Consider the following 27,941-nt stretch of genomic DNA (forward strand, 5'->3'; position numbering starts at 1 on the left):
GGGAATGAACCCACAACCGGCTGACGCATCTCTTCACAGAGAGGATGTGGCTGATCAATTGCCACCTCACAGACATAACCGACACATACGTACCATGCATGATGCTACTTTTTAACAAGAATAGGCGTAGGTTCTGCAACAAGAGTAGAACAAGGATGATTGTTCGTGCCATGAAAATAGTTCATAAACACATTTATTGCACATTCTTCCATATGTCAGCTACTATCAGGGCTTATGTGAGAGAAGACAAGCAATTTTGTGGTACCTGAATGAGGTGTCTGCAACAAATAAAGAGTGAAGTGCATCGATTGGAGAGAAAGTTTTCCAGTCTTTTTGAGGGGTTTACCATAGGCTTCATAGTTTCTTAAGAAAATTCTCAAATATACTACAATACACAGCAACATAGCCCTATTACTAAAATACGTATTGCACAACCTTTACTCACCCCTACCCACACCCTTTGCCCACCCTAGCCACACCCTTTGCCCACCCTAGCCGCACACTTTACCCACCCTAGCCGCACATTCTCCTGTCCCTAGTTGTATAAACCCAGCATTAGTCCATACAAATACAAGCAGCCACACGCATGTGCATGCACGTCGCTGTATGAGTGAAATAACCTTGACCGTGACGTTAAATCCCTTTTCACCTCACAGCTCTAACTACCCCCTGGCCACACCCTTCACACCCCTTAAACAATAGTGGTTATAATATAGCATAGTCAGAGATAGAGCTCGCGTCAAATAGCAATCCTATCACGTTTCATCCACATTGTTCAATCCCCGCTCTGTTTGGATGCAAAATCAAGTTTTAGCCTTGCCGCCTCAAATACAACTGGGATTGTCTTACTCAAGAAAACCTCATTTGTTCTGATTTAATTATATGTATCGAGGGCTGGCTCGTGCGAGATCGATGCTGAATTCGCTTTCAGAAGACATAAACTTCACAAGCCAGTCAAAATCTGTTTTAATTTAATTATCAAATAAATGGAGATAGTGACGTCACTTCCGAAACGAAGATGTTACGGAGAATCTGTCAAGGGTATATATCATAATTCGTGTGACGTCATCCTGTATATATGTGTTCCAGGAAATAATCGTGAACAACCAGACACGGTTGCCACTAAGTGCCCTTGCAATGTTGCGCGGAAACTCTCATTGAAAGGAAGTACCCCAGATATTGGGCATTTGCGCATGCTTCTCATTGAATTAAATGTTCCGAAGAAACCCGAGAAAGCATGAATTCAGATGTATACAAATATCCGGGATAATCGGGGTTGTGTGGCATAGTCCCTTTTTGACAACGTGTGAGTTTACCCACCTGTAAATGTTGGCAGTTTTACACTCTGAATTTAATTGTCAGTAATTGTCCTTTGGCTTGTTTTGGAAATCCTTTTCTTCTTTATCAAAACGTACATATTCATTGTGGGTTTTATTTTCCCGAAACTATTTGTTAGCTTATTAATTTTTTTACCGATTCCTGTATCAATGAGGACGTCATCAAAAGAAAACTCTCAGAAGCTATGGAAATCCGTCGTCACTCACCTTTGACCAACAGAGACCAAGGGTATTACATCTTGTCACCTGTGTGCTTCATTGCCTGTGTGCTATTTGTTATTCTTAGTGTATATTTGGCTTCATCCACTTATCTGTATGCTACTTGTTATGTATTACCTGTTGTCGTCAATGTTAATCTGCTGTTTATCACAACATACCATGCATATATACCTCTCATCACTTGGTACGAGGTAGTTGTCACTCCAGCTTGATAACGCTGAAAGAATCTACATCGAAACGTCGCTATATGCAACAAACCAGAAGTTGTTATCCATAACATGTTGTACGTTTTCTAACTGATTCATGTTTCTAATATTTACTTTCTCAAACGTTGTCTGTTTCACAAATCATTTAATTATATGAGATAAGAAAAATTCAACCCATCCACTGATATGTTCACAAGATAAGGCATTGTTCTTAGATCTGGTTCTCCTCAGCAAGCGTCCTTTCTACACTGAGTGTATAGCATGTCATTGCAATGGTACGCAGTTTGTGTCAGTGGTCATGTATTGGTTCTCAGTATGACGTATGCAGTTTGTTATTCAGGATCCTCCATAAGGCGCCGAGTACCATCTCTCTTTGACGTGTGAAGCACCTTGTCACAATCTTTATCCTTACAACTAAATAAAAAGAGGATTTACCTGTGGACGTCAGGTGTGATCGTATCCTTTGCATTGTTATCTCCCGGTTTGAAAAACAGGGGCATATAGTGATTAACATAAGCCGTCCGTAGTACCAAAACCGTTAAACATTTCCTGTTGAAACTGTCTCTATAGACCAGTCTAGTTAGGAACTGGTGCCTTCAGATGGTTTGGATTTTTTGAAAATTATTTTCATTTTCATGACATGTTGGGTAGTGCTTATGGAGCAGAACTTCAAAACCGTTGAATATTTCTGAATAACACTTGCTATACAGATCAATCTGGTGGGGTACTGGTGCTTTTTGTTGATTTGGGATTTTGTTGTTGATGGCTTTTTTATGTTTTCATGACAAGTTGGACTTAAACTGAAAATGAGGTCAGTGCTCGTTTCCGGAGCAGTGCTCCAAAACCGTTGAATATTTCTGGATGAAACTTGCTATACAGATTAGGCTAGTACTGAACTGGTGCCTTTTGATGATTTGGCATTTTGAAAAATACTGAACAGGTATCCAATGGCAATGAACCAAATGTTGTGTAAAAGTAGCCAAACTCCATTTTCGAATTGCACCAAACCCGATGACTCTTGTTCTGATTGTGACTGGTGAGCATGGTTGTTTATCATTCCTGGCGTATTACCCGTTCACACATCACACATAATCACCCTCATAACGCTATAGATACTGTCATAATATTTACTGTTTTCATTTGCCCACCACGCGTGTATTGTAAACCATGGTAATGGCGAGATTGTCAAGATTGCATCACTCTTGAGCTTTTAATGAAACGCTACTTTAACTATTGCAAAAATGACTTAAGGTTCATGTTAGTTTTATCTAGCTGATGTCGCTTACATTTATACCGTGCTGACTTTAAGAAGCAATGAATTGTCGTGTGTTCGAAGTGTTCGCTGCACACACCAGACATACGGTTTCGGGACACAAGATATGTTCACAATATAAGACACCTTCTGTCAGTGTTATCGCCTCGATTGTTGTAACGTAGCCAGCCCATGATGACTGACTGACTTTAACAACCATCTACCAACCTTAACGGTCACCTCACATACAAACAACACATTTTCTTACTTATTTTCTTGTTTCCATAAACTAACATAGACTGATTTTTCGTAGACGCCACCTCCAATCAGGCTCGTAAAATGAAAGCATTCACATACCACCTGACAGCACATCGGCCACTGTCTTGTGTGATCAAGTTGTGGTCTGGCTGGGTCGATGTAGCATCGTATCCAATCTAGTGTTTATGTCCACCTGATTCCAAACCGTAATACAATACCTAGTAAATACGTTGATTATAATGAGTGAGTGAGTGAGGATTTACGCCGCTTTTAGCAATATTCCAGCAATATCACGGCGGGGGACACCACAAATGGGCTTCACACATTGTACCCATGTCGGGAATCGAACCCGGGTCTTCGGCGTGACGAGCGAACGCTTTAACCACTAGGCTACCCGACCGCCCCGTTGATTATAAGGGAAGTAGGGTGTGTGTATGGTGTTTGAGTGGTCGTGGTGTTAACAGGATCCAGTGTCTTCACAGTGACGTCATAACAGGTAGCCTAACCAGTATAACACCCTTTCATTTCATACATCCTTCGTAACACCCACGCTCAACAACAGTCATATGTATCAATAAAGGAGTACGTTAGGGCTCTTTAAACATGATACTGCTAAAAGCGCCGTCACACACCACACACCATCTCCCTCTCTTGGCATGCTGCCTTACAAACACCACACACGACATGTGGCTGTGTACATGTAGGTTTGATGGCCCGATGATCTAACTGTCTGATGCTATAATGTCTGATGACATGATGGCATGATGCTGTAGGGATGAGTATCTTAGGGCCTGATGGTCTCATGGTCAGATATCTGAAAGTATTATGGTGATAGTCTGTTGTTCTGAAAACCAGATGGTCTGATGATCTGACGTTATGTGTTATGGTCCTGTGATCTACGTGATCTTAATTGTCTGATGAAGAAGCAATGGTCTGAAGATCATATGGTCTTACTGCCAAACATGTCATGTTGGCTCGGGTGATGGTGTGATGATCTGCTGTCAAAATGGTCTGATAAAGGTGATGGTCTGGTAACCGAAAAGTTCCATGAGGTGATTACCTGGTGGTCTGGTTGTCACACGATCAGGTCCCTTACAGGCCTGATGCCGTGATGAAATGATGGCGTAAAGATCTGTTCGCTTGATGGTCTCATTGTCTGATCGCTTGGTGGTCTGATGAGGTCAACTGTACATGACAACCGGTGTTGTTACATCACAACTGATCCCCCAAATCAAAACAATTCATCATCAGGATATTGGAGTCTAGCCGATTTGAGTCCTATCGGAAGAAAGACGTTTCGTAAACGTGGCTTCAATAAGTCGTCGCAGCAGACCACACTGATTTGGTTTTCTGCTTCTCGATGTGGCAATAAGTTATTTTAGGAAGTTTAAAGAGTGGTTTTCGGATAATGATACAAATCTTAAGTTGACATTTGCCAGAACGATCTTAGATATGTTAGATCCTTCTAGGATCCTCCTTCAGAGGAATATTACCCTTTGTAGAATTGAAAATGTGAGACAAAATCATTCCTTATTCGACCAAATTGATCAATGTAATAAGAATACAGATATCACGTGATTTGGCGTGTTGAAAGTCAGACCAGTTTTTATCTACATTTACGATGATCTAGTTTTAATCAAAAGTTTTCAGACTTTGATTTTATTATGTAGTGATATATGTATTATGATTGGAGTAAACCAATTGTAAGTTCTTGTAATGGTTAGTGCTGCAAGATCATGGCACATCGGGATCAAAGTAGAATTCTACAACAAGATTCGGATTATAATTGATCTTCAGTAACCCATGCTTATAAGAGGCGACTATAACGGGATCGGGTGGTCAGGCTCAGTGACTTGGTTTGTGTATATCATCGTAACCCAATTGCGCAGATCAATGTTAATGATGTCAATTATTAGAGTATCTGGTACAGATTCGATTATGTGCATATTACCGTCATATAACTGCAATGTTGCTTAGTTAAACAACAAACAAGGAAAGAAAACGGATCATGGAAGTCAGGGGATGCAGTTCTGTACATCGGGGTGATGGCTGTCATGGTTGTAAGATATGCAAAAACATTCCCTAACCCGTCTGATTACAGCACATCTCTTCGTTCTTCAACGTAAAACAGTTCTTCTGTTTCTGTAGATCAACACGACCACCGATGTTGCGAGATCAGAATTACCCCCTTTATAATATTTGACTCATTGTTTGCAATTTGGGTTTAGTCTATTGATACCTTCTCAGATTCAAATTACTGGAAAATAAGCATATTTTAGCTTGTTAAATGTATTTTTTAAGTCTCGCTAGCCCACATGGCCAGCAATATTGTGAGACTATTTCACACACTGGTTTTATGAATTCTCATTCAAAATCATTCTTTAATCTTCTTTATTCCTTGTTTCTTTTGTACACGTAGACGTATTCTGATCAGGTCACCGACAAACCCTAACTTGTCTACACAATAAACACTGTCATTAAGACAGTGAACTGCCTGCTCGTGGTTTGTGATGAGGATCAGTTCCTGCAGGATCAACCATCTGTACCAAATTAAAGTGGTACTTATTCGGCGATAGCCCTGCGAGTCCGTACTTGGATGGTTACTTAAGACAATCAACACACGCTGTTCATCATCAGCCATTATGTAACACGTTAATTGGACTTATCAGCAGAACGTGACTGTGTTGCTAACCTGCACGTGTTTTCATGAGAAACACAACCTCGAGAACGTGATCATGTTTTGTTATCATTAACTGACTCACATGGTGCGAGGCGACGTACAGTTTATTCAGTTTATTTGAGATTGCGTAATGTTCTCGAAAGCAATCTGGAGTATCTTGAATTCATATTGGGAATTCTTCACAGGTGAAACTTACTGGTGATAAAGCCAAGGCCGTTTCCATGGTTATGCCACGGACATCGGATGATTACCATCAACCTAGACTGTCATGTTTACAGTGCTCTTGAAACTGAACATGTCAATAACATGATTGCATGTTGTGACATGTTCAGTGATAGGCTCTCAACACACACCGAGGCTGTAAGTTTCATAACAGTGCATCAACCACTTTGGATGTTTGTTCGAGTAAGCAACAGTTAATTGCTCAGCAACCAGTCTCCTAAATGTAAATGATGGCATTTTTGTCATGGGGCATTCACGCAGTTGTCGCAATAATTTGAGATAAATGTAGAACTAATCTGTGTCAGGAAGAGCATAGATATCTTCGAAACGTGACACATTATGTATGTATGTTTTACGATTGTTTATAAGTAAAAGACAATGTTGCATGATGATGATGATGATGATGATGATCATCATCATCATCATATTCACATCACCACGACCACCATCACCACCACCACCATCGGAATTTTTGTCATGGGGCATTCACGCAGTTGTCGCAATAACATGAGATAAATGTAGATAACATGAGATAAATCTTATGCTTCAAGGGGTATGTGAGGAATACTGTTCAAAGAGGCGAAAAACCCAAATCACTCACTCACTCACTCACTCACTCACTCACTCACTCACTCACTCACTCACTCACTCACTCACTCACTCACTCTGATATAACCTTTTATCTATATCCGTTTCACTGTCAATGGTTGGTGTATAGCCGAGATGGTACTGACAGACGTCGGTGCCCTGCATGTTGCCTGTTTCTCGTCTTGGTGTAGACATTGTTATACGACCATTTGTAACACCGAGCAAGTGTATTGTTATTCCTGGACTAACTACTGCGAGCCTGAACAAGATATATTACTAGAGTAACCAGACCTTACAGTGACGTTATTTGTACACAGCCTCATCTTGCTAACAACCACTGTATCCTAATTAAGCGTGCATTGTCGGTTCCGCCACGACAGGGACATTTCTGAGCACCTCTTGATACATCCGAATGTGCGATCAAGTTGTATGGTCCGTCGATCCATCACTCTAACCTTTATGCACTCAGCCTTCATCGGCTTGTTCCGTCATACCTATATCCGGGCACATCTGATGGCCATCCCACATCAGATGCCGGCAGTCTGTAACCGCTAGCCTCGAAGACATCACGCATTCTAAGGCAGCCACAACACCACACTAAATAAAAGTTGCACATCCTGTTATGCAAATACAGAAAGATAGATACCTTCTAAGGCGCGAGCTGACAATCTGTGTGATGATTATCGCGACAGGGACATTCAATGACTTGTATTAGAAGGGTTGAAGTGAGAAGCATGGGTCTCAGTTGCCGTTATAGCAAGTGTAAAACAGGTTCGAGAGGAAATTTATAACTTTCTTTATTATGAGTGAGTGAGTGAGTGAGTATGGTTTTACGCCGCTTTTAGCAATATTCCAGCAATATAACGGCGTGGGACACCACAAATGGGCTTCACACTTTGTACCCATGTCGGGAATCGAACCCGGGTCTTCGGCGTGACGAATGAACGCTTTAAACACTAGGCTACCCGACCGCCCCTCTTTATTATCATGAGGTACTCAAAGGAAACTGTCGGCTTCAATTGTTTATGTTTCCACCTTTGTTATCTTATTACTTTTGTTGTCTTAACACGTACTTATACTCTGCAAAAAAAGAAACGGAAAAAGAGTAATATCGTAAATATTGAGTGTTGTCGACATCCATACACAATTAATACCAATTGTATTGGTCATTTTTGCATGGATTGGGATTTACTTGTGTTGAAAAATTGAGCTACTGCAGAAAGGCGTTGGGTTTTCTTTGCATGCCATCAGCAATCTCAAACTGGTGAACAGCAAAAACATGCCACAACTGACGGAAGCTCAACGCAACAACGCCATCGGCCGACTGCACCAACCACCATAACCAGACAGTGGAACCGTTATCAGACACACGGGACAACACGGGACCGTCCCAGATCCGGTCGACCACTTATTACAACTAGAGCACAGGAAAGAATCATACGGCTACGTCAAGTAAGAACCACCACGGCCACCTCTACGACTACGGCAATATCAGGACTGCCAAGCATATCCGCCCTGACAGTGATGAACCGTCTACGCGCCGAAGGTATTCGCGTTGGACGACCAGTTCGAGGTGTTATTTTGTCGGACGTCAATGGTGTCAGGGTCACAGAGTATGGACCCCAACTGCAATTGAGACAATTTTGGTTTAGCAGCGATTCACGTGTTATGCTTTACAGTGCGGATGGTAGACGTCGTGTTTACAGGCGTCGCGGGGAAAGTTCTACACGAAACGGCATACAGGAAGTGGACAGATTTGGTGGCGGTAGTGTGATAATGTGGACAACCGACTCCTACACTGGTAGAACAGACTTGGTGCAAGTTCAAGGGAACTTAACGGCACAACGTTACACGGATGAGATTCTTCAGCCACACGTCCTTCCCATTATGCAACAAGCAAACGTCATTTTCCAACAAAACAACGCCCGACACCACACGGCAAGACTGACATCAGCCTTTTTTCCAGAAATCACAATATGCAGGTCCTGCCCCAGGTCTCCAGATTTAAACCCAAACGAAATTTATGGGATACAATGGATCAACGACTACGAGCACGTCAGCAGCAACCACTGCAAGCACTGCAGGCAGAGTGGGTTAAAATTCACTATGACACACAATTCGGGATCTGATTGCTTCCATGGGACGACGATGCCAGTCAGTTTTGAACTCTACTGGTAGCCATATATGATATTGAGAACAGATGGCCTTGACCTTGAAATTCAACTGCTCCAGGTGTGTCATATGGGACCTGGGTCAATGACAAAGATGTATGCCAATTTTGAAGAAACGATTAACCTCTGTTGATTATGTATACAATATAAAATTATACATCTAAAAATCCCTTTTGCGTAATTGTTTTTTGCAGAGTATATACGTCGTATATGCTGTCTGCATCCTAGCATTCAGTCAACAAACGTTATGTTCCTAATAATAAAAATGTTGACATCCATAAATTCTTTTTCTCATATGTGTCACTTCTAAATGCCTTGCACACACTTAAAACATATGGAAGTTTTTAAGGGCCCTTTGTTTTCTAAATTGAAATGTCATGAAAATAAGCTGAAATTTTAAGGTTTTTTAATCAAAATTTGGTCAAATTATGCAAGTTTTGATGTGCTGACTTGCTTAGTTAATTGTTTATTTGCTGGTCAACTGTGTCTGAGTCTGGTCAGCCGGGTCTAGAATTTCTATAGCGCTAGCTGATTAGCATCTGCCAGCTCGTTTGACTGGTTTCGACAGCTTGCATCTCCAAGTGTTACGTATTATGATAGGCGTCCTGTAAACTATGTAGCGTTTACTGGCTTGGGAATGTGAAACTTAAAGTAGAAGAATATATTTCATTTTGATAAAACTTGAAGAAAAATATGATGATTTTCGCACTGTTATAACACTACGCTTTATCAACATAACTAGTTTAAGATTGACTTTGGCTATAACTTTCAAATCTTACTTCTGCCTTTATTGATATGTTAACCACATGTGAAGTAGATGATTCATAAATTGTAAAAGTTTTTGAAATATGCTACATTTACTATTTTGAAATGATAATTCCTACAGAGTATTTGTTTATAATTTCGTCGGTAGTTATGCTATGATTTTAACATTAACAGATTTTAACAGTTCTTAACATTGGCCAGATTTTGGTCTTCAAAATAGTGTCAAAACTGCTAAAGTTTATTTTACTGGTATTTATCTAAATTTGATAAACAAATTTACACAAACAGTTGCTGTTGCTTCCTATGGTGCCGTGCCAGGGTACTAAATAATGGTGCTGTCCTTCCATGGGTTAGTTCCCACGGAGCACACACACCACTGCTGACGCGGCCCTCTCACTTGATCTGGGCATGTGGGAAACTTTCTGGCACCTGTACCTTTGTCCTAGGTATTGGTTCCTGGATCCTGGACCTTGTTCCTGGAATTGGTTCCTGGATCCTGGACCTTTGTCCCTGGTATTGGTTCTTGGACCTTTGTCCCTGGTATTGGTTCCTTGATCCTGGACCGCTGTCCCTGGCATCGGTTCCTGCATCCTGCACCCTTTTCCCTGGTATTAGTTCCTGGATTCTGTACCTTTGTGCCTGGTATTGGTTCCTGGATCCTGGACCGTTGTCCCTGGTATTGGATCCTGGGCCCTTGTCCCTGGTATTGGTTCCTGGATCCGGGAACATTGTCCCTGGTTGTCCAGCGCATTGATCAGCTTCGTGGTCTAGTGGTAGAGCGTTCGCTGTGAGAGCGGGGCTCGATCCCCGGCCGCGTCATACCAAAAGACGTTAAAATGTGGTACTTGTTGTAACCATGCCTTGCGCTCGACATTAAGGGGCTAAAACAAGGACTGGTCGCCTCGGAGTCGGGTATTCTGTGTCTAAGTCGGGTATTCATCCTAAACTGTGACATGGTATCTCAGCGGGCTAGCACTATAAATCGGCATCAGTACAAGCAGCCACACAAACACACACACATACATGCACGTCCCTATATTTTTTATTAATCTTGGACTCGACGTTAAACCCCATTTCACCTCACCTCCATCGCACATGTGTCTATCCGCGTTTCACGGACTTCTCTTGGGATATTTATTCAAGTTTAAAATTCATTTGTAATGTAAGATCAAACATACAAACAATCATGTTGGACTCAAACAACGAACAACCCAGTATTGGTTCATGCGGTTCAACACAGTCGAGGCAATGCTAAACGGTATCAGGGGCCCCTCACTGTAAATACCACACAACCTTTGTGACCAATCTCCAAGTCGTCTCTTACCAAAGTATGTTGTGTGTGTGTTTCGTGTTTTGGGGTACTGAAAAAATATGTGTGCACTGGAAAAGTCCTGATAGGTATGTGTTGGGGGTCTCCAAAACAGTCTGTGTCCTTTTGTGTAAGAGAAAATATTGAATGTCTTGTATACTCTCGCTCTAAAACAGTCCATCCCAAACCATCTATACCCTTCCTTCCCTAGATTGTTCAATTGTTCAGTCCTTGTATGTTCGGCCATTCATGAAGCAAATGACCACTATGTCAGTCGTTGCGAGCAGGGGAGAGGTACTTGTTGATGACAGGTAGGTAATCACACCAGGCTAATTTATTGATCCACTGCCCTACAACAGAGAACAACACAGGAAGAGCCGTGATGTTGCTAGCCGATGGTGTGTGTGTGTGTGTGTGTCATCACGGTATCGTCCAGGTCTTATCTCTTTAGTCTAGATGACGTCGCACATTAATTGTTGTCACCGAGCGTTGCCCGCAGGCAATATTTGACGCCAAGGCCACTCGTCCTTGAACCTGTTATTGGTTTTAGAATACTTTTAAACCCATCAGGATTCTTTTCTGTTTGGTATCCCCGTCAATAACCATAGTTTTTACTGAGTAAACAGAACCAGCGTCAGCTTCTTTGGTGAGTTAAAATCTCAAGAGGGTCGCATTTCACTTCAACTGTCGTATGTTTGGTAACTGATTACACCACCATGGGTTAGGTGTCGGTGTTACGGGGAAGTGGTTAAACGGCAATCGATGAAAGTGCAGGGAGGTCCCTGCACTTTCATCGATTTGAAATATATTAATTTTGTATTCATGGTCTTTAAAATGTCTTCTTCTGTTAATCGCCTAATCATGGTATCGTGTACGTTAAGAGCGTTTTGTAAGTTTAGCAGCGACAACGTTCGCTCTACATGCCATAGATCGTGGTTTAATTCCTACTTAAGAGCCAAATAAGTCACTCTGGGCCATGGTGTTGTTTTGCTGGTCTGTGCTTAAAGGGGCTCAAGACGTAACTCACTATTGAATTGTGAAAATAATGTCAGTGATCATTTCCATTGAGTTATTTTAACCATTCCGGGAGAAATGCTGTAGTTCATCAGGTTGTCCACGTTGTTTGACGGTTCAGTACACGTGACCATGACGCCACGTTAAATGTCAGAAATAGCATCACTTTATTTGCTTACACACAGGAGGCCCAACTGTATATATGACTTGTAATGTGGCTATTGTCCCATCTAGGCTATAACAAATCATGAATATCAACGGTTCACTCAGCAACCAATGCTTGCCGTAAAACGCGACTATGCTTGTCGTAAGAGGCGACTAATGGGATCTGGTGGTCAGGTTCGCTGATTTGGTTGATGCATGTCACTTGCGTGGATCGATACTCATGATGTCAATCACTGGATTTCCTGGTCCAGAGTATTTACAGACCGCCGTCATATAGCCGGAATATTTCTAACAAACAAACAAAAAGATGGGGAAAGAAGCACCGCAGCGTGCTTCCATCGACAGTCGACCTTTTAACCATAAATTCAACCAACATTAAGAATTACACTTTCGTAGCAATTTATACAGAGTATATTTTGAATAATTAGTAGCACAGCAAGGGTATGTTTTCTCACCTAACTTAATACCAAATGTTCGGATATTAAGGTTTAGATCTTAGAATGTTATTGTTTTTCTTTGGAACGGTACAAACAGAACGAGCTGTACAGTTGATGAGGCATATTCGTCACATATCTTCCGCTATGACACGTAAGATTGAAGCATACCATTAATGTATTCGGCAGCCTCACAGACAGCTTCTGTGCTCCAGACTTGTATGTGAAATCACTGTACAGATGCACCACAACAGAAGTCATTAAACTTGAGCAGGTAACACAGGCATACCTCAGTCTCCTGTCATCTTCAAGTTTTAATTCATTGTTTTTATTGCCAATATTCTCACTTGATGGTTGTGGTGAAATAGAATGTATAATAAACAGGTAAACTTTGCACAACTCTTCAAAATTCAGGCCAGCTGTGTGGAACCGCCTCTATAGAACAGGCAGTTCAATACAGCGGGCCTCAATTTCGGGAATTGGAATTTTTGGAAGACATGGAATTTGCATTTTGATAGTTGAAGGTGGTAGACGATGCCTCGTGTCCCTTTCTTAATGGGAAATTATATATAATTACTTCAATCTGGATTCACTCTGTGATTGTTTTCTTATTGATTAATTTTGTGTTTTGATTTTAAGGCCATTTGTTTTGTTATTATTGTTTGTTACCTGTTATAAATCACTCACAGGGGCATACTATAATGGTTTGAAATGACAGGCATGTGATACAATGGACAGAGTAGTGTCATGCTTTAATTGCAGGGATGTAAAAATTGAATTTGTTAAATGGTGTTGATGGTTTTCTAAAACCTGGTGTTGTGCTGCTGGTGTGTGTAGTTCAAGCTGGGTCTGTTTACCCCCTGCCTGCACACATGAAGCACATTCTCACTGTCATAACAGACCAAATGCTTATATCATGACAACACACCCAAGAAATAACAGGCAATTGCGTACATTTCTCAAAACGCCAGACACACATGAATGTGTGAATTAGTTGTTTCTCACGGATGAATATCAGGACACTTTGCTCGCACGCGGGGTCACGTGGGTAAACATCATTAGTTACAACAGGGAGCAGGATACATCAGCTGTTTATACAAATATCTCACAAAAACAAAGAGAAAGATATCAAACCGATAACAAGTAATGGAGGTTACTAGAGCCTCGTTCTGGTGTTGACGGATGCGTCCCAGGCACGTGCTGTAAGTTTATGTGATGTACTAGCGTGTTGAGTGAAAACCTTGGTATAAAAATACACAAGGGAGCAACGTTTCATCTGTTCATTAGATAACGGATTGTCATGTTGAAACTTAAACACACTGAAAGTTATACAAACGATTTCCACACCCTTTTGTAAACAGTTTTCTCTTTCTTTGCATGTATATCTAATCGTAGAAGTTATCAATAATTAACCCCTGTCACATCAGTGAGTGCACGTGAGTTGGGTTGACGCCACTTGTGGTGGTGTTTTAGCTCTCTTACGTCAGTCTTAGTTTCATCTTCCTGAGGCTACGGAGTTAACTAACTATGAAAGTCCAGTTTCCACCTTTGCCGAACTAGGCTGGAATGTCCACCAGTGGCTATCACTAGTTATGTCCCTTCTATGTGTCTCCTTTTGACCAATCAGATTCCATCTCTCATATCACTTGCATTTGCTTCAAACAAAATGGGGGCGCCCATTCGAAGACGATCTCATCGATAATCAAGATTTATATTGTAATCAAATCACTTGAGCACCTTCATTAAAAACATGAAAGAATTTGCAAAGTTGGCGGTACACATGCTTTGCAAATCCTGCAGTCGACGAAATCTGCACGTTGAAATCCATGTTGCTTACAAACCGGATGTGTAGTTCGTTACGCGATTGTGATAGGACTATGCATAGGCTCGTTAGTCCAGCCAAAATAATTCCAGTTCGGCAAGGGTGGAAACGGGACTGTTATAGTCAGTTAACGCCCTTGCCCCGGGAATATGTCTGAGTTTATAGATTGGGAACAGCATGCCGCTTGGAGCAGCATTTCAGGAATATGACGAGGTATCAGCATAACGTCGGAGGACAGCCCAAAAGGGATGCCGGGCTAAGACGCATGCCACTTTGGTGAAACAAAACATGCACGGACGAATACAGTAGTCGAACCCAAGATCAGCAGACGTTGTATGTTTCTACTTGTGTAGTATGTGGTCCCGGCTGAGTACGAGTAGGACAAGACACAGCAAGGTTCATCGTCGTAGCGAGTCTGTTGTAGGCCCAGGCAACTAAGGGACAGACCCTTAATTTGGAAACGGCTACTCTCATCAAATATGAGGAAATTCCGGTGAAAACAATGGTTTATGTTATATTTGTGTTTTCCTAAACTGTTAGGAGGATGACAGGGACTAAGTCTCTCCGCCAACATCACTCAGGCTGTAAACATTTGCGACACAAGCAAGACAATCTGTTGTTGGTCACCAGCCGCCAATGAAGCAGTCATGAAGGTTGGTTTGCATGCTACACCCACACTGGAGAAACAGCCATTAATTCCTGGTCGGTGGTCGGCAAGATTGACCTCCCAATGCTTGAATGAAACGAGTCACTAAGACAGTAAGCCGGGATTAGTGAAATCAGAAACAATTACACAGTTGTGTATTGATATTCGAATAAAAGATACAAGTTCAATAATAAAGAAACCTTTCGACGCGAAATGTGGCACCAAGATCTATCCAGTTATCCCTTTGTGTTTATGACAGTCCTAATCATCAACAGTTCAAGAACGTAGAGTCTGTTTCCCGTTGGCGAGGCTTTGCACATCCGTCGCGCTGTGGCAATAGCTCTGGGCGATTAATGGTATTGGCTCTAGGTGACAAATGGGTTTTTCCGTAGCAGAATTGTCCCATGGAACACAGGTTGATTCCTTGAAGTCTGTGGGATAGAGGACCATTCAAAGTGCAATTACCATCGAATACTCAGCAACCGAAGAAGATCAAACGGGCAAAGAACACTGAGAGGGTGTTTAAAAATAATGGTAAAATAACATATGACTACTGTGTTTATGTGCCTGACTTACGAAACGTATACGATACCCTCCGTTGTGGTAGTTTATACCCACGAGAGTAACTGTATGTTCGTTGATCTTGGGCCAGTAATATGTCCCGTCTGCTACAACTGCCTACAGGGGGTTGTGCTCATTGTCACTCTAGGTCTGGGCGTTGCTATTGGTTTCGTGGCGTTAAGTGAGACATTGACTCCGTGTAATTGGCTCTCAACAAAATAGGAAAATCCGCGAACGTGTCACACACTAGATTTTCTGGTCCTTCGATCACTTCATTGTCTGGTTTGTTTAAAGGCTGCCGTCGCATGGCAGAAGTACTGCTGTGCAGCGTCACGCAACAAATACTTATTTTGTATGCACATTGTGTGGGTTGCTGGGGATACAAGTAGGGCAGGACATGCTAACCCTTTCGTGAAAACCTGGTGTCATCAGTAAGCAATTCGTACCATTTTCACTGCTGTTTTACCTTTCACGCCTGGAATCTGTTCCGATGGATAATAGTGAATGGTTATTCTCTGGCGTTGACGTTTTATATTAACTTCAAAATGAAACCGACATTCTACCTTGATATTTATAAAAGTCTACATTCTGATTGGACTGATGTAACGAAGTAGTAGATAAACCCTGCTTGTAGTTTTGATACAGAGGTCCATCCATGGTGAGACCCAGAATGTGTGGAGGGCGTCATGGAAAATGATAAATATAAACTTCTTTGGAATAGGCCCGTATAAAGCCTCAGACTTATCCAGGCCAACAGACCTGATCTTGTCCTTTTTGATAAAAACAATTAAATCAAATAGATATCATTGAACTATCTGTCCCTTTTGACACAAATGTGATTCACAAGATTCAGGAAAAACAAGGTAAATATGCTAACCTCGCTTTCGAAATGTCACGCCATTGTTCTCGGACCCTGGGCCGATGATGAGCCAAACCAGCCTGACCGTGCCAGGATCACACAAACCCTCTTTGCTGCATTTACTTATTTTAAATCTGTATAATATTAATAAATATATACAAATAACATTATTCAAACAATTTCATTGATGCATTGATATTCTTGAACATATTTATAAAAATTGAAGAACTTCTGGTACTTCTAGCTGTTCCTGATTTGATTTAATAGATAATCTGCCCGAGCGAGATGTGTACATGGCTGACTTACGGTGTGACTGAGAGCTTGACGAATATTCAATAACAAGTGAGGAACCTTTCAAGTCTATGTAACCAGTATCTCGTTGTCAACATACTTGTAAACGTATGTTACTAAGCCTAAGCCTAATTATCCATCAGGGCATTTGTTTTATACGGAGTTTGCCCTTCTTAAACTGTTGCTTCCGTTATTCTGTCAACTTAATAACAGTCTTTCAGACAACCTAAAGTTTGAAGTTCTCCAACTGTTGATGCTATATCTTCATTGCGTCTCAATGTAAGAGCACAGCATCCTTGGTACTGCATATGAGCAAATACCCACAGCTCTGTCAATCTGACCTTCCTACACTCGGCTTCACCAGACGAAGGTTATTTCGGGACAGTCACACTTAAACATACAACATTAGCTCTATTTTCTTGCACTCTTGTCTTAATCGGCTCGTTCCGTTACACCTCGGTTATTTCCGGGCACCCAGTAGGATATCGTGCCCCATGACTTATAGCTCTCGATCAACACATAACCCAGACAGTTATGCTAGGATCAGTTGAAAGACACGGTATCACGGCAGGTGAAATATGTACAGCAGCTAACACACACAGAGCCTGTAAGGTGTGGACAGATTGTATAGCCGTGTTCATTTCTCCTCAGTGCATGTCTCGGGGGGTTGCTGGGTGTAACGTGTACTTGTCGCTGGTATTACATTTGACGTCGGGAGAATTACAGTTCCTATTAGTTCTGTGTCTGCAGTTTGTGTTTAGCCCGATCCCACGGGGCCTTACGTCTTTGCATATTGCCCCTACTGGGATGCGTCTTTGTCAGCATGATGCTACTACCACCACTACTACGACCACCATTACCTCCACCACCACTATCACTACTACCATCATCACCACTCTTCTACCAGTACTACCCCCACTACTTCTATTAGTCTACTGTACTACTACTACTACTACTACTACTACTACTACTACTACTACTACTACTACTACTACCACCCATGTGTATGTGACTCATGTGTTGATACACGGGCATGTTTAGTCATCCCCTCGCTTTATACAGCAACATATGACAGACATGAACGTGTTGGCTATAGTAGTGGAGGATGGTTGATGCATTGACTCAAACCTCGGGATTCTACACGTCGTTCACATGAACATTCAGTAGAGAAAAAGACAACAACCACACATACACAAATAGAAGACTTGTAATTAATATCCGGAATAATCAACATTGTAATTATTACTCTGGATCGAGACACGCCATTGATGACTCGATAACTGTTCCTGGCTTCCCGATCAGTGGAGCCGCCACCGACAGGCTGTCATGAGGATCACAGCGAGCTCTGCCAGATTCCCCCATTATTCTCCAGCGCTCCATACAGCAGTGACTGCACCGGGCACCACAGGGCTTTATGACACAACGACCTTCCTTCCCGTTAATAAACACTTCACGGTAAAAACTTCTGAGTAAACACGCCGGTGGTCGTTGCTCTCATGATTTGCAATGCTCTTTAATGAAGAAAATAGTGGCATAACAGTACATCTGAAGCTTGGCTTCCCGTGTGTTAGCCATTCAAAGTATGCTATCAACGTAATGGCCAAAACGCTATTTCCCCTTGACATTTCCGTTGTATCGTAAACGTGTTTATTTGAATTCTTTGTGAAATTATTTTTGGACAATCAAATTGGTACTCGGTGCCAAGTTAAATATAAAAAAACGACCTATCCCAATCTCCGGGTTGGGTATGTAAATTAATGCTACAGAATATTTCTAATGTGCATCATTGTTACACAGTTGAGCCCAAAAGTCATAAACATGAATCTATGCCAGACAACTTGAAGCATAAACCATTCTTCTTCCTCCGCTGATGTTCTACCACGTCGTGTTTCCTCGCTAAGGATGCACACTGTATATGTACATATAAAATACTTAATCTCTTTGATGCAAACAGTTTTCTATAAAGATCTGTTAGGGCCTTCATGGACACATTATTTACTTCACAAGCGATAGGGACGAAATTGATACACCGATTCATGGACTGGACAGACGCTTACCATTATCAGTTAATTTTCAACGTCCCCAACACCAAATGTAAAATGATAAAATATACAGATGCCAGTGAACTTTTTACCACAACACAAGGCAGGAACCTAAAAGACTGTTCCTACTGTTGGCAACCATGGGTTGCTGAAGATCTATTCTAACCCGGATCTTCAGTCTATAGTTTATCACTCTATCAAGATACACACGTTTCACGTAGAAGAGAAAGGGGTACAGTTCGCACCATGAAATATAGTCAGTTCATTGAGCCGACCATTTGTTATTACGGAGTTGAAATTAAAAACCAATTGTCGTGGCACTGTAGCTCACCTGGAAATGTAGTGAACACTTTTAACTGTCACCAAGACAGATACTTGAACGGATGCCGCAAGAAGTCATATCCGAATGTCTTTTGCATAAATACTGACACGTTGTACTTCTTGACAAACTGCATTTCAATCACGACATTTTAATCTCAAATGTATCCAGAAATAACATTATTTTATACTGTCTGAATCTGGCAAATGCTCACAACAAAAGCTCAGGACGCGGACTTCCGAAAAGACACGAACAAACAAGGCGGATTGCCAGATTTCTACAATAACACATAGTCAATACTCTGATACTTAGTAACCACACTATTCCAAAACAACGAGTTAATGCAATTCAATAACACCACGTCCCATAATTATTTCACTCGTAACATTATTAACGTAAACCATTCTTGGGGTAAAACAGACGTCATCATTGACGCCATATTGTACTGACCCAACAACCCATACTTGCTGCCATCACGTTGACGTTAGTAATCAATATTCAACACAGTACCTCTTTGGCACAACTGTTCAGGAAGTGCTGGAAACTCGTTCCCTAAATTCAGTATGACACACTCATTTATGTTACACAATCCATATACTACACGCTGAAGTGTGAAGGGACACTTGTGGAATTAGACACTGTTGACAGCCACATATTTCTTATTGCTGACTTACACGACTGTACCCGATGTATGTCAGACATATCTGCTCATGGAGGACTGGTGTGATTTTGGCATCCATGAAGTTCTTGTACCACACTTGCATGTAGGCACCTACATCTGTTGCGCTCCTATGGCCAACGATTACTTCCGCTGCTGTCCCGGGCTGATTGTACGACTTAAACTTTGATCTTAGTCAAAGTAGATGAAAGGTCAACATGTTTTTTTTTTAAATTAGCAGTAGTATCAGTGCAGTAAAACATTCGTAGCTTCAAGGGAAACCGTTTTTGAATAGATATAATTGTTAATGGTTGAACTTGACTGTGGACTATCTGTATTGAATTTTATCAAATCCATTCTTGAAAAAGGGTAATGAAATCAACATTAGAAAAACAATTTAAAAGTGAGAAATAGTGTGTGTAATAAAATATTAGACTATACGTTATTCTTTAAGGGCGCGCCTGGTATGCGAAGCAGGGACGCCGAAAGGACGCTACTATGCACCGCCATGGGCCACTGGAGCACCAGTCTTCCATGATTTGTGATGAACTGACAGAATTGTTATTGAATCAGGGCAAGAAAAAAAATGCTTGCGGCAAGGTGTAATACGAGATAGTGAGGTCATGACACGACGCAGCGTTATGTAAGCGGAATGATGAGATGACGCAGTATTATGTAAAGACATCATGACATGATGCACTATTGTGTAAGGTGAAACCATTCATGATACGACACAGTATTATGTAAGGAAATCAAGACATGATGAAGTATTATGTAAGGAATTCATAACATGACGCACTATTATCTCAGGAAATCCTGACATGGCTCAATATTATGTAAGGAAATCATGACATGACGCAATATTATGTAAGGAAATCATGACATGAGGCAGTATTATGAAAGGAAATCATGACCTGACGCAATATTATGTTAGGAAATCATGACTGGAGGCAGTATTATGTAAGGAAATCATGATATGACGCAGTCTCCAAATGAATGATCAAATCATCAGCATACAAAAGCAGGAATAGCTCCATTAAATCCTGTTGAGATTCCCCTCTCCCATCTGTTGGATATCATTCTCCCACTTATCAATAAATAGTGAAAACAAAATAGGGCTTAAAACGCAGTCTAGTTTATTACCACTGAAACAATTAGATTAATCCCATATACTGTTCTGTGATATTTTAACCGAAAATAAAGTTTTAGAGTAAATATCCTATATGATGGAAAGTGTTTCTCAATTATTTCCGTGGGCGATGGTGTAGCCTAGTGGTTAAAGCGTTCGCCGAAGACCCGGGTTCGATTCCCTGCATGCTTACCATGTGCGAAGCCCATTTCTGGTGACCCCAGCTGTGACATTGCTGAAATATTGCCCAAAGCAGCGTAAAACCATACTCACTTTCACTCACTCACTCAATTAAGTCTGTTTCAGTGAAGTCAAACCAGAGCGTTCTGGAAATTTATAAACAACCAAATATATCTGAACTACAGATTGCATTACAAACATATTATCCACGAAAACCTGCCTGACATCACATAACTCCAGAAACTGTTTCAACCTGATATTTAGAGCCTGCGTGAAAAGCTTGCCACAAATATCCATAGGAGTGATACCCCGATAGTTATTTACATCAAGGACACCCCATGGAGGGGAGTCAAAAGAGTAACAAGGCATGGAATTAAAACATTACTGTCATATCTTAAACTACAGAGACACCATCAGGACCTGGCGCTTAATTAAAATGTCGGTAAGATACATTCGTTGTAGCAGGATCACTCGGATTACTTGGGGTTGTGTGCGTCCCTCGTTAGGTTTTATATCACTCAGCTCCGGCTCGTGGTACAAAGCCTAACTCTGGACGCCGGAAATCCCATGTACCCCTCATGATCTTGCTACAACTTATGGGGATGCCTAGTGCAGTCACTGCTGTATGGGGGTAGAATAGGTTTCAGCAACCCATGCTCGCCTTAAAAGGCAACAATGCTTGTCGTAAGAGGCGACTAACGGATCGGGTGGTCAGGCTCGCTGACTTGGTTGATGCATGTCATGTATCCCATTTGTGTGGATCAATGGTCCTGATATCAATCACTGGGTTGTCTGGTCCAGACTCGATTATTTACAGACCGCCGTCATATAGCTGGAATATTGCTGAGTGCGGCGTTACACAACAAACAAAGAAACACAGCTATATGGAGCGCTGGAGAATAATGGGGGAATCTGGCAGAGCTCGCTGTGATCCTCATGACAGCCTGTCGGTGGCGGCTCCACTGATCGGGAAGCCAGGAACAGTTATCGAGTCATCAATGGCGTGTCTCGATCCAGAGTAATAATTACAATGTTGATTATTCCGGATATTAATTACAAGTCTTTTATTTGTGTATTTGTGGTTGTTGTCTTTATCTCTGCTGAAAGTTGATGTGAACGACGTGTAGAATCCCGAGGTTTGAGTCAATGCATCAACCATCTTCCACTACTATAGCCAACACGTTCATGTCTGTCATATGTTGCTGTATAAAGCGAGGGGATGACTAAACATGTCCGTGTATCAACACATGAGTCACATACACATGGGTGGGTGGGAGAGGGGGTAGGAATCGAGATATTGAGAAAGTAATCATAACAAGCTACTACTACCACTACTACTACTACAACTACTACTACTACTACTACTACTACTACTACTACTACTACTACTACTACTACTACTACTCAGCAACCCATGCTTGTAGTAAGACTGACTATGCTTGTCTTAAGATGGATCTAACTCGCTGGCTCGCTGACTTGGTTGATGCATGTCATCGTATCATAATTGCGTGGATCGATGCTCATGATATCAATCACTGGATTATCGGCTCCATTGACGCAGCCATGTCGTGTCTCGGTCCAAAATAGTAATTACAGATTTGATTGTTCCGCACATATATTACACCCTCTATACTGTGTACATGTAGAGTGTGTGTATTTGTGTTGAGTGTTAAGGTAAAAGACGTATACACACCGTGTAAAGATACATGTGGATGTTTCGTTTCTGGTGACAATTATGTCCGCGGTAGTATCTCCTCATTACACATCCAATGACAGACTGATTATCATCAGACACTTTGAATTCTGGTCCGTCTTGAACTAACACTCGTTCCTGTGTTTCTTACAGCTCTGATAGTGCGGTATCTGACGAAGAGGTTCATTGGAGATTACGATCCGGAAATGGGTGAGTTTGTTGAAGATGTGTGGTCACAATGCAATCATGTACACAATACAACACGTTACAATTTATGTCATTGAACTCATTAACAGTATGACACGACAGAATGCATGTTAGTGAAATCATTACACAGTATGACATGGCAGAATGCATGTTCGTGAAATCATTACTCAGTATGACATGGCAGAATGCATCTTAGTTAAATCATTACCCAGTATGACATGGCAGAATGCATGTTAGTGAAATCATTACTCAGTATGACAAGACAGAATGCATGTTGGTGAAATCAGTACACAGTATGACATGGCAGTATGACAGTATGACAAGACAGAATGCATGTTGGTGAAATCATTACACAGTATGACAAGACAGAATGTATGTTAGTGAAATCATTACACAGTATGACAAGACAGAATGCATGTTAGTGAAATCATTACACAGTATGACAAGACAGAATGCATGTTGGTGAAATCATTACACAGTATGACAAAACAGAATGCATGTTAGTGAAATCATTACACAGTATGACAAGGCAGAATGCATGTTAGTGAAATCATTACACAGTATGACAAGACAGAATGCATGTTAGTGAAATCATTACACAGTATGACAAGACAGAATGCATGTTGGTGAAATCATTACACAGTATGACAAGACAGAATGTATGTTAGAGAAATCATTACACGGTATGACATGGCAGAATGCATGTTAGTGAAATCATTACACAGTATCACATGGCAGAATGCATGTTAGTGAAATCATTACACAGTATGACAAGACAGAATACATGTTAGTGAAATCATTACACAGTATGACACGACAGAATGCATGTTGGTGAAATCATTACACAGTATGACAAGACAGAATGAATGTTAGTTAAATCATTAGACAGTATGACAAGACAGAATGCATGTTGGTGAAATCATTACACAGTATGACAAAACAGAATGCATGTTAGTGAAATCATTACACAGTATGACATGGCAGAATGCATGTTAGTGAAATCATTACACAGTATCACATGGCAGAATGCATGTTAGTGAAATCATTACACAGTATGACAAGACAGAATGCATGTTAGTGAAATCATTACACAGTATGACAAGACAGAATGCATGTTAGTGAAATCATTACACAGTATGACAAGACAGAATGAATGTTAGTTAAATCATTAGACAGTATGACAAGACAGAATGCATGTTGGTGAAATCATTACACAGTATGACAAGACAGAATGAATGTTAGTGAAATCATTACACAGTATCATATGGCAGAATGCATTTTAGTGAAATCATTACACAGTATGACAAGACAGAATGAATGTTAGTTAAATCATTAGACAGTATGACAAGACAGAATGCATGTTGGTGAAATCATTACACAGTATGACAAGACAGAATGAATGCTAGTGAAATCATTACACAGTATCACATGGCAGAATGCATGTTAGTGAAATCATTACACTGTATGACAAGACAGAATGCATGTTAGCGAAATCATGACACAGTATGACACGACAAAATGCATGTTAGTGAATCATTACACAGTATGACATGGCAGAATGCATGTTAGTGAAACCATGACAGAGTATGACATGGCAGAATGCATGTTAGTGAAACCATGACACAGTATGACACGACAGAATGCATGTTAGTGAAACCATGACACAGTATGACATGGCAGAATGCATGTTAGTGAAACCATGACACAGTATGACACGACAGAATGAATGTTAGTGAATCATTACACAGTATGACATGGCAGAATGCATGTTAGTGAAACCATGACTGAGTATGACATGGCAGAATGCATGTTAGTGAAACCATGACACAGTATGACATGGCAGAATGCATGTTAGTGAAACCATGACACAGTATGACACGACAGAATGAATGTTAGTGAAACCATGACACAGTATGACATGGCAGAATGCATGTTAGTGAAACCATGACACAGTATGACACGACAGAATGCATTTTAGTGAAACCATGACACGACGCAGTGCATGCGAGGGAAATAGTCATAGTACCTCTCGTCGCGTAACTCTCGGTCGCTGCAACGCGTGGAGGAAATCATGATATGAAGATGTATATATGCTGAAATCATCACATCACGCTGTATATATGCTGAAAATCATGAAATGACACTGTATATATGCTTAAAATCATGACATGACGATGTATATATGCTGGAAATCATGACATCTCGCTGTATATATGCTGGAAATCATCACATCACGCTGTATATATGCTGAAAATCATGAAATGACACTGTATATATGCTGGAAATCATGAAATGACACTTTTTATATGCTGAAAATCATCACATCACGCTGTATATATGCTAAAACTCATGAAATGACACTGTATATATGCTGAAAATCATGAAATGACGATGTATATATGCTGGAAATCATCACATCACGCTGCATATATGCTGAAAATCATGAAATGACACTGTATATATGCTGGAAATCACGTCTTTTATGTGTGGGAAATACTGACATCACGTCTAATATGTGTGGGAAATAATGACATCACGTCTTACATGTGATGGAAATAATGACATGACGCCGTATATGTGTTGGAAATAGATATGTATAGATAGCTATGGATCCTTAATCCCATCCACCACCTCATCGCAACGGCTTAATCATCTTCGCCAAAGGAAACGTTCTCACGACAATTTCCGTTAAACATGCTTTTTAGCATGAGGAGGGGTATCCTGCCGTTTGCCATATTACGTATTAACTGAATCCAATTTGAAACACTTTGCGTCTAAATTGTCAATAGCTATCCCTGAACCTTAATAATCTTTTCCTTGCAATCAAACTCGCGACTGTGTGTCGTGGAAATGACATATCAGAAATCCATTACTAGTTATTTAAATTGGCCGGAATGCACTGTTGAATAGTTTTTGCCTCAGCAGAATGTCTCTGATATAAAGTACATAGAGCTAACATCAGGTCATACGGTAATCTGTTTTGCTGATATATCCAGGAACTGGCAATAACTAAGCCAGGTGATTTGAAGCAACATTTCTTTAACTGTTCTGTTTTATACCCTCACATATCAAGGCTTTGAAACATTATTGATTGCACGGCATGAAATTGCTCCTCAAATAAAAATCTCGGCGATGTACATAAAACACAATGACACACAACCTATCATTGCTGGAAAGCTCCAGTGTTTTCGGTTTCGTAATCATGAAGAAACGGCACTGCTTGTGCCAAACAAAATGGTGGCAACGTAAACAATACCATTTTAACTTGCACTTTGTGCAGTAGTGTTTTGCTATCGATAATCAATAAAATGTGTAATGTAAAGATATGATTTAAATATGACGGCAAGCTTTACACAGCCCAACACTCCCTGAATGCTTTGTTTTTCTAAGGACTTTCTTTACTTTCAAACCACGGTTCATACTATCGGAAGCTGATATTTTCTGCTTGGAACAATCAGTGTGGTTAAATGGTAGCTGTCTGAAATATACCTTATATGATTTTATGTTGTTGTCTGCAAAATACCACGACATGGTAATAAACATTGCACCTCCGCCTATCATTCATCTTAGCCCCGGAGTTAGAGCTGAATAAACACAATATGACATGTTTACTGTAGACCACGTGCCTTAGATCAACATGAGAACTACCTAGAGGAAGAGCACATGTTAGCTCCGTCTACAATTAAACACCAGTTAACGCACAACAGATTCAACTATAAACAGGTCTCGGCTCACAGCATCGGGAGCCATAAAATTTACTTTGATCAAATGTTGCTTTTATTAAAACCGGCGTTCAGACAGCAGTCAGTTATCACTGTTTGTTCAGACGAATATGTGCCTATTCTTTCAGTCGGTTAGACTCGGGGCAAAACAGATAGTTTCATGTGTCGACGGAAGAGACTGTCGACTAGCTTGCCATGTTCTTTAGCGTGGCTTCCGGCACGTGTTGAAATCTGAATACATTTAAGTTTTTATTATTCTTGAGGTAAATTCATGTTTGTGTTTTTACACCGGCTAAAAACTGATTACACAAATGGAACAAACGCAATACAACGCTTTGATACAAAGAATATGACTAAAATAAACTAGCAGAACCTTGTGTACTACTGAATGGCGAGTGTCTCACTACATGGGTATTGTTAGAAGCTGGTGTCTCACTACATGGGTATTGTTAGAACCTGGTGTCTCACTACATGGGTATTGTTAGAACCTGGTATCTCACTACATGGATATTGTTAGAACCTGGTGTCTCACTACATGGGTATTGTTAGAACCTGGTGTCTCACTACATGGGTATTGTTAGAACCTGGTGTCTCACTACATGGGTATTGTTAGAACCTGGTACATTACTACATGGATATTGTTAGAACCTGGTACATTACTACATGGCGGTTGTTAGAACCTGGTATATGACTACATTGGTATTGCTAGAACCTGGTATATAACTACATGGGTATTGTTAGAACCTGGTATATGACTACATGGTATTATTAGAACCTGGTATATGACTACATGGGTATTGTTAGAACCTGGTATATGACTACATGGGTATTGTTAGAACCTGGTTTATGACTGCATTAGTATTGTTAGAACCTGGTATATGACTACATGGGTATTGTTAGAACCTGGTATATGACTACATTTGTATTGTTAGAACCTGGTATATGACTAGATTGGTATTGTTAGAACCTGGTATATGACTACATGGGTATTGTTAGAACCTGGTATATGACTACATGGTATTGTAAGAACCTGTTATATGACTACATGGTATTGTAAGAACCTGGTATATGACTACATTGGTATTGTTAGAACCTGGTATATGACTACATGGTATTGTTAGAACCTGGTATATGACTAGATTGGTATTGTTAGAACCTGGTATATGACTACATGGTATTGTAAGAACCTGGT

At 40.8% G+C, this 27,941-nt stretch overlaps 1 protein-coding gene across 1 annotated transcript in view; it reads left to right on the forward strand.

Moving 5' to 3' along the window:
• Positions 1-27,941, forward strand: part of LOC139474279 (ras-related and estrogen-regulated growth inhibitor-like) — a 74,149-nt gene that overhangs the window by 32,606 nt on the left and 13,602 nt on the right. The window contains exon 2 of the mRNA XM_071257225.1: positions 22,974-23,030. Coding sequence (XP_071113326.1) covers positions 22,974-23,030 — 57 coding nt within the window. The remainder of the gene's footprint in view (positions 1-22,973; positions 23,031-27,941) is intronic.

The sequence above is a fragment of the Haliotis cracherodii genome, unplaced genomic scaffold (assembly GCF_022045235.1).
Source record: "Haliotis cracherodii isolate W230 unplaced genomic scaffold, xgHalCrac1.p SCAF_3, whole genome shotgun sequence".
NCBI lineage: Eukaryota > Metazoa > Mollusca > Gastropoda > Lepetellida > Haliotidae > Haliotis > Haliotis cracherodii.